The sequence below is a fragment of the Oryctolagus cuniculus genome, chromosome 19 (genome assembly GCF_964237555.1).
Source record: "Oryctolagus cuniculus chromosome 19, mOryCun1.1, whole genome shotgun sequence".
NCBI lineage: Eukaryota > Metazoa > Chordata > Mammalia > Lagomorpha > Leporidae > Oryctolagus > Oryctolagus cuniculus.
In genome coordinates this window covers 41724680-41741606 of record NC_091450.1, presented here as the reverse complement: position 1 = coordinate 41741606, position 16927 = coordinate 41724680, and the positions used below count along the sequence as shown (strand labels likewise).

The following is a 16927-nucleotide window of genomic DNA, read 5'->3' as shown; positions in this document are numbered from 1 at the left end:
CCTGGAAGAAGCTCCTGGCTCCTTGATTTGAATCGGCCCAACTCTGGCTGTTGGAGCCATTTGGGGAGTAAACCAGTGGATGGAAGATTCTCTCTCTCTCTCTCTCTGTCTCTACCTCTCCCGGTAACACTTTCAAATAAATAAAGTAAGTCTTAAAAAAAAAAAAAGAAAAAAATTCATTCTTTCAACTCTGTACAGTGATCTGAACACTCTCTTCTCCTGGACTAAGTTTTTTAAAAGTTCCTCTGCAATAGCTGTGTGTGTGTGTTTGTTTGTTTTTTGACAGGCAGAGTGGACAGTGAGAGAGAGACAGGGAAAGGTCTTCCTTTGCCGTTGGTTCACCCTCCAATGGCCCCTACGGCCGGCGTGCTCTGCTGATCTGAAGGCAGGAGCCAGGTGCTTCCTCCTGGTCTCCCATGGGGTGCAGGGCCCAAGCACATGGGCCATCCTCCATTGCCTTCCCGGGCCACAGCAGAGAGCTGGCCTGGAAGAGGAGCAACCGGGACAGAATCCGGCTCCCCGACCGGGACTAGAACCCGGTATGCTGGCACCACAGGTGGAGAATTAGCCTAGTGAGCCGTGGCGCCGGCCCTTTTTTTTTTTTTTTTTTTTTTTTTTTTTTAAGATTTATCCATTTATTTGAAAGTCAGAGCTACACAGAGAGAGAAGGAGAGGCAGAGAGAGAGAAGTCTTCCATCTGCTGGCTCACTCCCCAGCTGGCCACAATGGCCAGAGCTGTGCCGATCCAAACCAGGTGCAGGAGCCCAAGGACATGGGCCATCTTCTACTGCTTTCCCAGGCCACAGCAGAGCAGGATTGGAAGTAGAGCAGCAGGATCTTGAACCAACTCCTGTGTGGGATGTCGGCACTGCAGGCAGTGGTTTAACCCGTATACCACGGCGCCGGCCCCTGCAAAAGCTGTCTTAAAGTCTTCTCCTTTTCAGTCTTCGAAAAAGCTCTCATGTTTTCCCAAAACCCCAGCCACTCCATCGAACCTACTGTCTTTAAGATTCCTTTATTTTTTAAAATCTCATTTCCAAATCTGTTGGATCTTTTTTAAAAATTCTGACCTTCTACAATGTTACTAGAAATCAATAGGCATGAGAATAATCAAATGTAGCCTTAAACCTACTTGGGGAATGTTATAGAAAAGAACTGTGCAAACAACCTCAAACTCTAAAACCCATGAAGTCCCTGAAAAGTAACTGAAATAGATGAAGCAATACTAATAGACTCAAATGAGACAAGTGAGGGATTAAAACTAATTTAAAAAGAAGAGAATGAAAAAAGTTGCATTAAATATAACATTTATAATACAACTGATTGGGGCCAGCACTATGGCATAGCAGGTAAAGCTGTAGCAGGTGGGGCTACCACCTGCAGTGCTGGCATCCCATATGGATGCCAGTTCAAGTCCTGACTGCTCCACTTCTGATCCAGTTCTCTGCTATGGCCTGGGAAAGCAGTGGAGGATGGCCCAAGTCCTTGGGCCCCTGTACCCATATGGGAGACTCCTAAGAGGCTCCTGGCTCCTGGCTTTGGATTGGCACATCTCCAGCCACTGTAGCCAACTGGGGAGTGAACCAGGGAATGGAAGATATCTCTCTCTCTCTCTCTCTCTCTCTCTCTCTCTCTCCTTCTCTCTCTGTGTAACTCTGACTTTCAAATAAATAAATAAATAAAAAGGGAAAAAATAATGATAATGTAATAACAACTATAATAAAAATTTGGCAAATTCTGAGATGTTTTCATAAATCAGAATTCTATTGAGAATTATCCAATTTATCAAGGAATAAAATAATTACCTATTAAAAATTTAAGATGCAAATCGGTTAGGTTTAAGCCCTCTATTATTTTAAAGTAATAAATAGCATTTGCTGGATTGCAAAAACTATCCCAAGCACCACCAGTCTTCAATAATACCCTTATTAAGAAAGGAAAAAGCTGAATAAGAAAAAAAGTTGATTTACTCTTTCACTGGAAAAAAAAATAAGCAGTCATATCAATTAATATATATGTTTTTATAGGATGTGCTAGGAATATTCATTACAAGACAACAAAGTTGAGATGTCCTAATCCATGCAGGTAAAACACTTCTTACCCATGGATGCAATATTCCCATAATTTTCCTTCCTGCCATCCCTATATAGGGACTTCTGGGACGGGTCCAAATGTCCCCATTCCTCCAAGAAGAAGGACACAGCCACATCAGCCACATCTTCAATTTTCATCAACTTCTGAAACGGGAGCGCTCCACTAAATTCCCAATCCCTATGTTCAAATTTAGAGTAAGAAGAACTGCGAGCATTAAGGAAAGGAACAGGGGGAGGAGCTATGCCTCAAAGAGAGCACAGAAGTACTGGCAGAAAGGAAAAAGACAAAAGAGAAGGAAGGTACCAACCCCAGATAGGCCTGGTGCTGGTGAAGAAAACAGAACTCCTGGAAGATTTAGGATCAGAGCAGCCACCTGCCAGAGCAAAGTTATGGGTGGGTCCTCACAGAGGGCAAAGGGGCACCAGCTCACCTGGGACCCAGCTGAGAGAAGTGAGGTTGTCAGCTCCTGGCTGTCCTTCAGGGGAAGGGAAGGAACTTGGAGAACAGGAAGGGCTGAGGGAGGAGAAAAAGAGGTATAAGTGAGACTATCTCTGTCCAGCTCTCATTGCCCTCGGGTGCTCTGTTGCTCATGAACCTGCAATGGCTCCTGCTGGATCAAGGCCAAACTCCTGCTCAGCTCTCAAGTTCTTCTACATTTTGCTCCCTGCCACACTTACCCTCATATTCCTGCTCCCCCTGAAAATTAAACCTCTTCCTTTGGAATGTTGATCCTTTTTGAGGCCATTCCCCTTCAAAGCTTACACCCAGCTCTGCCAATATCAAAACTGACACTGTCTAATGGGAGGGTAGACTTGTGAGAACTATAAGGGAAGGTACCCAAGTTCCCACAGGAACCCAGAGCAGGGGCATCTACAGAGAGGGGGTGAGAGTTGCAGCAGCAGCAAAGCCTTTCCACTGAAAGTGATGTGGGCAGTGGGGAAGGGAAGTGGGAATAGGCTGCTTTCCAGGCAGAGCAAAGAGCATGGTAACATCGGGACGGTCTCATCTCTAGAAGCTGGAGGTCATCGGGGCCTCCACTGTCACCTCTGCTGCTGATCTGCCTCATGACACATCTGGATCTCACTGTCTGAGTGTGCCCTGACTTGGACACACCTACAAGACATTAACCTTTAACTAGAAAATTTAGACTTTGTTATGGTTTCCTCAGCCCTGGAGATCTGCCTGCTTATTTCCTGTGATTAGGAAATAATGAGCAATGACACAAAAAGGAGGAGATTATGGTTAGAGATGGAAGCCAAAAACAGAGAAGGATCTGAAACCAAGAATGGCCAAAGAGTCAGAACAGGACCTGAAGAATGTGATGAATACTCTGTGTCTGAATGAACAGTAATTTTGTAGAAATAAAGAAACTGGCTAAAGTCTAGTTTACAGGGCAAAGAAGACAAGAAGCACCTGGAAAAGAAGAAAAGAGGAACCTGATCTGATGAGATTCACAAAGTGGAAGGAACATGAATGGTTTAAGCTGCTTGAGAGAACCTGGTAATGAAGCAAAGGAAAGGGGCTGGCGCTGTGACATAGCAGGTAAAACCACCGCCTGCAGTGCCGGCATCCTATATGGGCGCTGGTTCTAGTCCCGGCTGCTCCACTTCTGATTTAGCATCTCTGCTGTGGCCTGGGAAAACAGTAGAGGATGGCCTAAGTCCTTGGGCCTCTGCACCCACATGGGAGGCCCAGAAAAAGTTCCTGGTTCCTGGCTTTGGATCAGCTCAGCTCCAGCCATTGCAGCCATTTGGGGAGTGAACCAACAGATGGAAGACCTCTTCCTCTCTCTCTTTGCCTCTGCCTCTCTATGACTCTGCCATTTAAATAAATAAGTAAATCTTAAAAAAAAAGGAAAAAAAAGATAAAGAAGCCCACATCTCCCCTGCCACCCTCCCCCCGCAAAAAAAAAGCAAAGGTGAGACAGATCAGAATAGGGTAGAAGCAGAATACGATAGATTCAAACTGCTCTGTTTTCTGACTTTGGACAAATTAATAAACTTCTTTAGGACTCAGCTTAATTTCTTTGCCTCTATTTTTCAGCTTCTTAATTTCTAACATGAGAATGGCAATAATATCTATTCCATCAAGTTAGTATAAGGATTAGCTGTGGATATACCAACATGTTTTACCTGACACAATTTTAGTTTTTGAGCTTCACTTTTGAGTTTTATTTTTAAGATTAGTACTAAACAACAGTTATTCTTTTGAGATCTTCTAAAAGGCAAACAAGAAACTTATTTTATAAGTAGAATATAACTCATTTTATCTTATAATTTTATATGGGTCCTTCAGATACTTTTACAAATCTAAGATAGTTTGAGATCTGTGCAATTTTATTTTTCCTATACTTGAAACATTTTGGTACTTCATCATCTTAAGAATTACCTCATTATTACTCATCATTATTCATTCACTATTTTCAACAATGCCATGATAAAATAAAACAGAATGGGAGAGTAGAGGAAATAGAGAACTTGAAAAAATTCACGGAAAAGTGGACTTAAAGGTAAATTTATTTTGGCACAAAAATTTTTAAAAGCCATGAGTAGTTTTTTCATAATATACATTTTCCATGAACCTTTTAAAGACCCCTCATATTTGGGATCATGGGATAGTGAAATAAATCATTACTCACTAATTCTCAAAGTGCTACATGTGCTGCCCAAAGTATTGTATTAGTTTTCAAGAAGGTAGAAAATAAATTTTTGATATCTGTGTTTAGCATTACTCAACACAATTGAGAATTCATAATTTTTTTACTCGCCACCCGTATCAGCAGAGTGAGTATGATTTGCAGAGGAAGCCGTTCAGAAGATGGCACAGAAAGACAGCAGCACTCTCTAATGATAATGATGAAGCCGAAAGTAGAAGGGAAATCTCAGAATGAGTCTTCAGATAATAGCATCCCAGATAAATTTCCTCAAGAATCATTTTCTAATTTCAAAAAGGAAATGTGGCATTCTCATCCAGTGAGCCATTCAACCGGAAGGGATTTTCTCATGCCCTGTTTCCCAAAAAACGATCCTGGACCACCCCATTTTGCTAAAAGGACAGCACTGAGTGACAGTATCTTTTCATCTTATATGACGACTGATCAAAGTGTACTTGATACAAAGGTTTCATTCTTGATAAAATTTCTAAAAAAGTTGTTCTTCACTATTATTTGAATCTTCTATAAATTACTTATAAAGTAAACTCAAAGACAAAGAAAAGAAAAAAGAAAGAGCCATCGGCCCCAGATGCTCAATAGTAAGGACTATCTTTCCCAGTACACCAAAGGTTATGGGTAAAATGCCGACAATGATTCCCACACAAAGAACATACCATAGAAATAACAGCTGTTGATGGTGCTGCTGCTGATGCTATTTTTACCACAGAGAAAGGAAAGGAGGAGAGACTAAAGCAGTGGCTTGTCAAGGCCAACACTTAACTATTTGATGAAGCCTAAAAGAAAGTCTGAGGCCAAAGAGAGAAAATGGAGTCTCATCCACATTCTGAAACTCAAAAACTTTGGAGTACCAAAGTCTTGTTTTTCTTTCATTAAGTTAGGCATTGAACTAATTTGCCAGCAAAACCTGTAAACAAGTTATTGTAAATAAATACAGATACATTTCACCATAGAAATAATGTATGTGATTATGGGTGTCAACTCAAATCCTGCTAGTATAATATATGATATACAAATATTATTACCTTACTAAATCTGTAAAATTCTGAATTCTAAAATATATCTGATAACAGGGTTTCTGATTAGAGATTATGGATTTGTGGACATATATCATAATAAATGATTCTCAGCTGTTCACTTCTCTTTCTTAATGTATCCAATGCAGCTTAATAAAATCAAGAGATGGGGAAGGAAAAGGAGGGAGGGAGGAAGGCAAGGAAAGGAGGAGGGGAAAAGAAAGAACACATGCTCTAAAAGTCACCATGAAAACAGCATCAAATAAGATTTCAAAGTGAATGTCTGAGCAGCCCGAAATAAATGCAATTAGGCACTGGAGAACCTTTGACATAAGCCTTAAGACAACTATAAGAAGTAGAGGATAAACTGTTGCGAGACAACTGTGACACTTTTGTAGAAGACATTTGTAGAACTCTAAGAGTACTATATCTAAGGCTGTCATCATTTGCGACAGCTTCTGAATGACAGAATGGTACTGTCACAGCCATCAAGGGAGCTGACCTCTCTTAACCCCAGCTACTCCTCTCCAGGTCCCCAGCCCTCCAGCCCTCCAGTCTCTCTGAAGCTGCCCAGCCTCCAGTCTCTCTCAATGCCCCCTGCCCCTGTGGCCAGGGCACCCATACTCTAGCCACATCTGTTCTACTGAATTGCTAAGCCTCACCATTTTCCCCCAGAAGATGTGGCGTCTGTGGCTCTTGCTCAGGCTGGCTGTTCACAGACCGGAGCTGGTGACTGAAGGACTCCTGCACTGCTCCAGGCGGCACCATCTTCTGAGGAGGCACTTCAGGACACGCAACAATCTGACAACCACAAAAACAGCCAATCAGCATGGTTTACAGAGAAGGTAAAATAATCCAGTAGGCACATTAGACTTTCATTCATTCCTTAGCCCAATTATTTAATGTACATCTATAATGAGTCAGGCACTTATTACGCAGTGGTTTAATAAACATGGCTCACTTCTCGTTGGAGAAGACTTTTGTGAAACACACCAACACACAAATAAATGCTAATCACAAACTGTGCTGCATGTTATGAGGGAGAATATAGTGCCACAAGACAGAACAGGTAAGACTGACTCACTTTTCTGAGGAAGCGTCACTTAAGGAAACACCTAAAGGAAAAGAAAGCCGCCAGGAATAAAGGAGGCAGAAGCAACTCAGGCAGAGAGAACATCAGCAACACCCACAGGCAGAAAGAGGGTGTTTGGTACATCAAGGAATCATAAGAACATCAGTGTAGATCAAGTTCAGTGAAGGGAGAGGTGAGAAAAGACGTTGGAAAGGTCATTATAGGACTCAAGAAGTCACACTTGGATAGACCAACATTAAAACTTAAGCTATGGGGGTGGCACTGTGGCACAGCCGGTAGAGCTGCTGCTTGCAGTGCCGGCATCCCATATGGGTGCCGGTTCTAGTCCCTGCTGCTCCACTTGCGATCCAGCTCTATGACCTGGGAAAGCAGTAGAAGATGGCCCAAATCCTTGGGCCCCTCCACCCATATGGGAGACCCAGAAGAAGATCCTGGCTCCTGGCTTCGGATCACCGCAGCTCCAGCTGTTGCAGCCAGTTGGGGAGTGAACCAGTGGATGAAGACTTCTCTCTCTCTCTGCCTTTGCCTCTCTGTAACTCTGCCTTTCAAATAAATAAATAAATCTTAAAAAAAAAAAAAAAATAGTTCACATCCATCATGCTACAGCCCTCTGCCTCCTGTTCTTGGCTCTGGCTCAATTCTACAGCACACAAAACCATTCTGCCATAACCACACTTTAGAACCTGCCTATTAAGGCACTGGCTTGGTACCAGATACTGGAAGATATTAAGATCCCACACTGAAGCCGGCGCCGCGGCTCACTAGGCTAATCCTCCGCCTAGCGGCGCCGGCACACCGGGTTCTAGTCCCGGTCGGGGCACCGGATTCTGTCCCGGTTGCCCCTCTTCCAGGCCAGCCCTCTGCTGTGGCCAGGGAGTGCAGTGGAGGATGGCCCAGGTGCTTGGGCCCTGCACCCCATGGGAGACCAGGAAAAGCACCTGGCTCCTGGCTCCTGCCATCGGATCAGCGCGGTGCGCCGGCCGCAGCGCGCTGGCCGCGGCGGCCATTGGAGGGTGAACCAACGGCAAAGGAAGACCTTTCTCTCTGTCTCTCTCTCTCTCACTGTCCACTCTGCCTGTCAAAAAAAAAAAAAAAAAAAAAAAAAAAAAAAAAGATCCCACACTGAGATATCCTCCTCCCCCACCTCCCTTGAGTTGTGAAGCACTTGAACCCTCTGAGTACCTGTAAAATGTAGTGCAGAATTTAGATTAAGAGGCAGCTGCAAAACACTGTGGTAAACCCATTCTAGGGGTTAGCACTGTAGTGCAGTGAGTGAAGCCACCACCTGCAATGCCGGCATCCCATATGGGCACTGGTGCTCTACTTCCAATGCAGGTCCCTGCTAATGGCCTGGGAAAAGCAGAAGATGGCCCCAAGTGTGTGGGCCTCTGCCAACCATGTGGAAGACCTGGATGAAGCTCCTGACTCCTGGCTTTGGCCTGGCCTAGCCCTGGCTGTTGCAGCCCCTGGGGAGTGAACCAGTGGATGGAAGATTTCTCTCTCTCTCTCTCTCTCTCTCTCCCTTCCTCCCTCCCTCCCTCTCTGTTAACCTTTCAAATAAATAAAACAAACAAACAAACACTATGTCTGGAAGTTTGTGCATCCTCATGGATGTGCTCAGAACAAGAGTCAGGAAGATCTCAAGTATTTAAAAGGCACCAGGACACCAAAGAAGGAAAGCAACCGCGGCGGGCCACGGGAACACAGGAGTGAGAATGGAGCCAGAGAAAGCATTTGGCAGAGGCAAGAACTGTTTGGAGGTAAACTTGAGAGAAAGCAATGGGGAGACCAGTAGGCAGGTGGAGGAGAAGGCCAAAAAGTGAGCTTGCGGCCTAAGGGAAAATCCCCGCTATGGGCTTCAGATCCCTAATTGCCACCAGGAAATGAGGTCTCTTTTTCACTTACATATCACAATGAGAGAGGTAAACGTATAACTACTGCTGTAAATTCCCTATTTAAAAATCCTTTCAGTTTTAACCGATGCTTTTATCTATTTGTTTCTGTAAAACAGCATGAAAAACTGTGGTCATTAGTGTACCAAACTAGGTCAAAAAAGGAATAACTGGATGTCACCTTGAACCTTACTTCATGTACTGACTGAGAGATGCAAATGTTCCCATGTGGAAGACAATATCTCAGGACAGCCATAGGTCTGCTACCTGAGCTGCTCCCTACATCACGGACAGAGATGAACCAGTCTAAGAGCCTGAGGAGGTTCCGGAATATGAGGTGTCCCTCATGAAAAGGGTGAGAATGATGAGAGTAGGGACCACGCTGTGGTGTAGCGGGTAAAGCCACCACCTGCCGTGCCAGCATCACATACAGGCACTAGTTCCAATTCCAGCTGCTCCACTTTCCATCCAGCTCTCTGCTATGGCCTGGGAAAGCAGTAAAAGATGGCCCAAGTCCTTGGGCCCCTGCACCCACGTGGGAGACCCAGAAGAAGTTCCTGGCTTTGGATTGGCTCACCTCTGGATGTTGTGGTCATTTGGGGAGTGAACCAGTGGATGGAAGACTTCTCTCTCTCTCTGCCTCTCTGTAACTCTTTCAATAAATAAATATTAAAAAAAAAAAAAAAATAAGAACGCTCGGCCAGTGCCGTGGCTCAATAGGCTAATCCTCCGCCTTGCGGCACCGGCACACCGGGTTCTAGTCCTGGTCGGGGCGCTGGATTCTGTCCCGGTTGCCCCTCTTCCAGGCCAGCTCTCTGCTGAGGCCCGGGAGTGCAGTGGAGGATGGCCCAAGTGCTTGGGCCCTGCACCTCATGGGAGACCAGGAGAAGCACCTGGCTCCTGCCATCGGATCAGCGCGGTGCGCCAGCCACAGCGTGCCAGCCGTGGCGGCCATTGGAGGGTGAACCAATGGCAAAGGAAGAGGAAGACCTTTCTCTCTGTCTCTCTCTCTCACTGTCCACTCTGCCTGTTGAAAAAAAAAAAAAAAAAAAAAAAAAAAAGAATGCTGAGACTAGCACCTCACACTTAACAACAACTCTCATGAATGAGGGAAATTCTAACTAGCTTCAAACTTTGTAAATCCATATTTTGGATGAAAGGCAGAGCAAGAGAGAGACAAAGAAAGACCTTCCATCTGCTGTTCACTCTCCAAATGGCCACAACAGCCAGGGCTAGGCCAGGACAAAACCAGAGGCCAAGACTCCATCCAGGTCTCCCACATGGGTGGCAGGAGCCTAAGTGTTTTGGCCATCTTCCACTGCCCTGAGATGCATGAACAGGAAATTGGATCAGAAGCACAGCAGGGGCCTGCGCTGTGGCATAGTGGGTAAAGCTGCCGCCTGTAGCCAGCATCCCATATGTGCACTGGTTTGAGTCCTGGCCATTCTACTTCCAATCCAGCTCTCTGATATGGCCTGGGAAAGCAGAAGATGGTCCAAGTCCTTGGGCCTCTGCACCCATGTGGAAGACCCAGAAGAAGCTCCTGGCTCCTGGTTTTGGATTGGCGCACCTCTGGATGTTGTTCTCATTGGGGAGTGAACCAGCACATGGAAGATCTCTTTCTCTCTCCCTCTCCCTCTCTCTCTGTGTAACTCTGACTTTCAAATAAATAAATAAATCTTAAAAAAAAAAAAAAAAAAAAAAAAGAGAGAGAGAGAGAGAGAGAAGGGGCCAGTGCTGTGGCGCAGCAGCTTAATGCCCAGACCTGAAGCACTGGCATCCCATATGGGTGCCAGTTCAAGGCTCGGCTGCTCCAATTCCAATCCAGCTCTCTGCTATGGCCTGGGAAAACAGCAGAAGATGGCCCAAGTGCGTGGGCCCTGGCACCCACTTGGGAGACTCGGAAGAAGCTCCTGACTCCTGCCTTAGGATCAGCGCAGCTCCAGCCCTTGCAGCCATCTGGGGAGTGAACCAGCAGATGGAATACCCCTCCTCTGCCTCTCCTCTCTCTGTGTTAACTCTGACTTTCAAATAAATCTTTTTTTTTTTTTTTTTTTTACAGGCAGAGTTAGTGAGAGAGAGAGACAAAAAGGTCTTCCTTTTCCATTGGTTCACCCCACAAATGGCCGCTACAGCCGGCGAGCTGCACTGGCGCACCACACTGATCTGAAGCCAGGAGCCAGGTGCTTCCTCCTGGTCTCCCATGCTGGTGCAGGGCCCAAGCACTTGGGCCATCCTTCACTGCCTTCCCGGGCCACAGCAGCGAGTTGGACTGGAATAGGAGCAACCAGGACAGAATCCGGCGCCCGAACCAGGACTAGAAACCAGGGTGCCGGCACCGCAGGCAGAGGATTAGCCAAGTGAGCCGCGGCGCCGGCCAATAAATAAATCTTTAAAAAAAGATATATGTAGGTGATAGTTACAAGAACAAACAGAAAAAAATTAAAGATAGAGATGCTATGAAATCAAATTACTATAAGAAACAATCATTTCAGAGAAATAACAGAACAAAAAGTAGATATAAATATTTGGCTGGAAACTATGTGACTACAATTACCCCCCCTCCCCCCCCCCAAAAAAAAAAGAAGCAAAGCACCAAGTCTCTGTCATCCTGATGCAGGATGCTGGCACAAGTGACAGATTAACTGGCTGCACCCCAGCACTGGCCCTTAAACTCAAGATTTTGCTTCTTTGCTATAAAAAGAGAATAAGCAAGTTTAGGAGAACATAAGCCTATCAGTAAGAGGAAGACAGAAGTATCAAGTTGTAACTGAATATAACAAAGGACAAGAAGACACAGCAACATAAAGATATCAATCATCCCCAAACTAATATATGACTTAATGCAATACCAACAATAATACCAACAGGATTTTTGGGGTGGTGGAAACTAAATAAGCAAATCTAAATTTCACAACGGTGTAATGCCAAAAAAAAAATTCAGAGATGGTAAAGATGGTCAGACAACAAAACATTTCACAGAGCTCAAATAATGAAAATACTATACATACAAAGATAGTAAGATGAACAAAACAGAATTAAAAAACTGGAAATAGACTCAAAGACATGCATATTGTTGATAAGTGATAAAACTGGCCTTTTAGTCAGAGAGGGGAAACAAATGGGTTACTATAAAAGTTGCTGGGACAACTGCATAGACATCTAGGGGAAAAAAAAACAACAAAACAAAGACCCTACACCAAAATAAATTCCAGTTGCAGCAATCATTTAAAAGTACAAAAAAAAAAGTGAAGAAACTGTGAGAAAAATTTTTCATATTATTGTAGTAAAGACCTAATTATGTGATGAAACCCAGAAACCATAGTTAAACTTATTGCATAAAAACTTAAAAACTGGCTGGCGCCGTGGCTCAATAGGCTAATCCTCCACCTGCAGCGCCGGCACACAGGGTTCTAGTCCCAGTCGGGGCGCCGGATTCTGTCCCGGTCGCTCCTCTTCCTGTCCAGCTCTCTGCTGTGGCCCGGGAAGGCAGTGAAGGATGGCCCAAATCCTTGGGTCCTGCACCCACATGGGAGACCAGGAGAAGCACCTGGCTCCTGGCTTCGGATCAGCGTGGTGCGCCAGCCGCAGCGGCCATTTGGGGGGTGAACCAACGGCAAAGGAAGACCTTTCTCTCTCTCTCTCTCTCTCTCTCACTGTCCACTCTGCCTGTCAAAACTTAAAAAAAAAAAAAAATTAAAAACCAGGCCAGCGCTGTGGCATTGCGAGTAAAGCCGCTGCCTACAGCACTGGCATTCCATATGGGCGCCTGTTTGAGTCCCGCCTGATCCACTTCCAACCCAGCTCTCTGCTACGGCCTGGGAAAGCAGTAGAAGATGGCCTAAGTCCTTGGGCTCCTGCACCTACGTGGGAGACCTGGAAGAAGCTCCTGACTCCTGGTTTTGGATTGCCCCAGCTCCAGGACTTGCAGCCATTTGGGGAATGAAACCAGCAGATGGAAGACTTCTCTCTCCCTCTCTCTCTTTCTGCTTCTGCCTCTGCCTCTCTGTAACTCTGCTTTCAAAATAAAATAGATCTTTAAATAAAAAATTCATAACCTGGAAAAACTAAAATCCCTACAACAAAGAAAAACTGGAAAAATAACATCTGCAACTCACATGACAGACACAATGCTTACTGTTTCTTACAGGCAAGGGACAGAAACAGATAATTCACAAAAAAGGTGCACACCCTTAAAAATATGTAGTCAGTCAAAGCCACAAAAGAAATGCATATCAAAATTACACAGAAATGGAATACTGCAATTTTCACATTAACAATAGTCAAAAAAATTGGTAACATTGTCTTAAACTGTGGGAAAAAATTCTCATACATTGTGGTGAGAATGGGGGTGGGTGGGAAATGTGTCAACAGCTATCAAATTTGCAAATGAACCTAAGTCAGTAATTTCACTTCTAAGCAGTCATTCTACAGTTAGTGGTAAACATAAGGGATATTTACTACATTAAAATTTGTTAGTAAAACTTTAGAAACAATCTAAAAGAACAACTTAGGGGCCAGTGATATGGCACAGCAGGCTCATCCTCTGCATGCCTCACTGGCATCTGAGTGCTGATTCAAGTCCAAGTTGCTCCACTTCCCATCCAGCTCCCTGATAATGTGCCTGAGAAGGCAGTGGATGATAGCCCAAGTGCTTGGGCCCCTGCCGTGTGGGAGGAGAAGATGGAATTCCGGGCTCCAGGCTTCAGCCTGGCCTAGCCCCAGACATTGCACCATCTGAAGAGTGAACCAGCAGATGGAAGATCTCTGTCTCTCCGTCATTTTGCCTTTCAAATAAATAAATAAATAAATCTTTAAAAATAAAAGGGGTCTAGCATTGTGGCACAGCAGGTAAAGCCACCACCTACGATGCTGGCATCCCTTATGGGCACCAGTTCAAGATCTGGCTGCTCTGCTTCTGATCCAGCTCCCTGCTAATGCACCTGGGAAAGCAGTGGAAGATGGGCCAAGTGCTTGGGCCCCTGTACCTATATGGGAGACTCAGAGGAAGCTGTGAGCTCCTGGCTTTGGCCTGCATAGCCCTAGCCATTATGGCCATTTGGGGAGTGAACCAGTGGATTGGAGATCTCTGTGACGCTGCTTTTCAAATAAATTAATCTTTAAAAATAAAAGAACAATTTAAATGGAACGCAAATTCTTTCAATGGTAGTTAAATAAATTATGGTTTGTCCACACAACGGACTGTAATAAAGTTTAAACAGACAGTTGCTTCAAAATGTGGAAAACACACTTTTCATCCCATTTTTCCATGAACTGTTGAAGCCCCTCATATTTGTCCTGACATGGAACAAATTAAGCTACACTGTAAGAAAAAAGCAAGTGGCAAAAGTGCACATGGCTTATAAATATATGTTTATATAGAAAGAACACAGTATATCTCTCTAAGATATACAAGTATCAGGTAACAGTGGTTGTCTCTGGAGAGAAGAACGAGGCAGTTGGGAAATCAGGAATGGGAAGAAGACTTACTTTTCATTACAACCTTATGTACCTTTTGGAATTTGTATCATGTCATTCAAGAAATAAATAAAGCAATGTTTAAAATAAATAAAATTGCAGATTGTCTTCTACAGGTTAACACACTGGATTTTGCTTCTCTTTGCTGGAGTGGCAGGAAATCTCCTCAGTGTACCTAATCCCAGGGGAACAAAAGAATATAAATGAAGCACTGGCCGGCTGACTCTCACCCCTGCTTAGCCGCTCCCTAACTCTTCTCCTTCCTCGCTGCTCACGTGCCTCCTCTTGCACTCACCTGTTGCCTACGTTCCTCGAGCTCCCTCTGTATACTTTCAACCACGGCCACGGCCTCTTCTCCGCTCTCAGGGTGATGCTCCCGCACCCAGGCCTGGAACTCTTCCGGCAGGATGGTCAGGAACTGCTCGAGCACCAGCAGCTCCAGGATCTGCTCCTTGGTGTGCAGCTCGGGCCGCAGCCACTCACAGCAGAGCACGCGCAGCTGGCTGAGCGCCTCGCGGGGTCCCGAGGCCTCATGGTACTGGAAGTGCCGGAAGCGCTGGTAGACCGTCTCGAACGCTGGCGGGTGGTACTCCTGCATCCAGGTGCAGTCTTCTTCCTCCACTTTCACTATCAGGAGGTCTTCCTGCTCCTGCGGAGGCTCCGCCGGGGAGTCTAAGTCTGCGACTCGCCGGGATTCCGTCATTATCATTCCAACCCAGGGCTGGCTGCCCTACTCTGACCCAACTTCTCTTCTGCTTCTTACGATCTTCTGAAAGACGCTTTCAGAATCGTACAACCTACTGACACAGCGGGAACCATTATTTAGCAAACACAGATGGCGACCAGGTCCACTCCACAAAGTAATTTACCTAACAGTGGTTTACAAAGCAGCCCTCGATCCACGCATACAACCAGTAGTATCTTCAACACTTAAAAAAAAATGTGATGGAGAACCATGATAACCTGACATCACAGCCTGAGAAGTGAAAAACTTGACATTTCACAGAGAGTGGGGCCAGACGAGCTAACGAGTCCAGTGCAGCGGTTCCTTCTCTCAGACTTCAGTCAGAACAGGGGTGGGAAACATCAAAATGGTCAGAACCGGTCCTGTCCCTCGAGCCACAGACGCGTGACCGATGGGACGCAGCCCTTATTCGTCCCGAGGAGAAGCAGGGGCTTTGCGGGGCAGATTTAGACCTGAATCCCTCGGAATCGCCTTTGACCCCGACAGAGACACGCAGGCGGGCCCGTTCAAGGTTAGAGACAGGACCCCCGTCCGGACACAAAGCCCCACCCCCCGCCTCAAGGCCCCGGGCCCCGGGAGCGCTCCAGGACTGCCAGCTCCCCGCGGCAGAGGCTGAAACGAGGTCTTCCTTACAAACCGAGAGCAAACCGAAGCCGACACTGCCCGACGCTAACTCGCCGGAAGTAAGCAAGTCCTAGCTGCAGCCATCAAGCCCACCCCCGAGAGCACTTCCGAGTCCTCTCTAGGAATCCCGGAGGTCCGCGCCGCGCGGCAGGCGGGAGGTGCCGCCCGGGCCCCGCCCCCGAGGAGGGGAGAGCCAATCGGCGGGGAGATGGGCCGAGGGCCGACAGGCCGCCCGCCGCGACCGGGCCGTCCCCAGAGTCCGCCGGGGACGAACCCGGGGTCACCTCCTCCCCAGGCCACACCACAGCCATCGGAACGGCCCGGGCTCCTCGCCTTTCCGCGCAGTGGGGACGGAGGGCGGGGCCTCAGGGGGTCGGGCAACAGTTGCCAGGGTCTGATTGGCCGTGGGCCGCGCACCGCCCCTCACCCCCAACGCTCTGCGCCCCAATTCGAAGTCGGTCCCGCACCTCTCCGTTGGCCCGCAGCCCTCGCTTATCTGCACTCTGTGACGCCTCAGGGCTTTTTCCGCGCGAATCCTCGCCGCTCCTCCCGCCCCTTCCCCAAACGCACCTTCGTTACCTCAGCGCGCAGGGCCCAACTCCCCAACGTCAGACCCGCGAGTCGCCACAGACCGCGACTCCCGAGACTACGTCTCCCAGAAAGCCTTGCGGGGCCACGCCGGCTAGCCAATAGGGGCGCGGCTCTCCCGGCAGCCTCGGGGGGCGCGGACCTATCGGAATGCGGCCAGGCCAGGAGGCGTGTCCTCGGGCGCCCGGCCGGGCGGCAGGAAACTCCCGGCGAAGCCGCGACGAGGGCGCCTCCGCCCCGCCCGCCCCGTGCTTAGTGCTCGTGTTCCTGTGGTGTCTTAGGGTTTTCGCGGGCTTTCGTTCACAAGACAGTTGGAAAGCTGAACAAGAGTCAGGATTTAGGGGCGCAGAGAAACAGACGCCTTTCTATCTTATTAAAAACCTTAATAAAAAAAAAAACTAAAAAACCCCTTTATATCTTAATAAAAACCTCTCGGTTTTTACTGAGCCGTGGAGCTGGTTGCTTGTCCACGCAGAGCGGTCTCATCCTCTTACTAAGTAGTATAGCATTATCCGAATACGTGGTGTTTAATCCTTCGCGGGTGGACACTGAGGTTATCGTCGTTCTTTTTTCCAGAACAAGGAATGTGCCACGGCATAGCTATCGTTGTACATAAGTCATTTTAGACATGTGCAAGTACAGCTGTGAGATAAATTCTCACAAGTCAAACTGGCGAGCCCAAGGGTACCATATATATTTTCTGTATGTATTAAAAGGACATCTAAG

General features: G+C 46.6%; 1 protein-coding gene across 5 annotated transcripts in view; it reads right to left on the bottom strand.

Annotated features, from left to right (window-relative positions):
• ZKSCAN5 (zinc finger with KRAB and SCAN domains 5) overlaps positions 1-16927 on the bottom strand; it is a 23871-nt gene extending 6944 nt beyond the window's left edge. The window contains exons 1-4 of one of the 5 annotated variants that reach the window (XM_002721862.5): positions 14540-16067; positions 6444-6582; positions 2525-2607; positions 2102-2237 (exon numbers count right to left, since the gene is read on the bottom strand). In XM_002721862.5, the coding sequence (XP_002721908.2) occupies positions 2102-2237; positions 2525-2607; positions 6444-6582; positions 14540-14953 (772 nt within the window). In that variant the 5' untranslated portion in view covers positions 14954-16067. The other 4 variants (XM_051847932.2, XM_008248909.4, XM_008248910.4 and 1 more) reach the window with 4 other exon arrangements.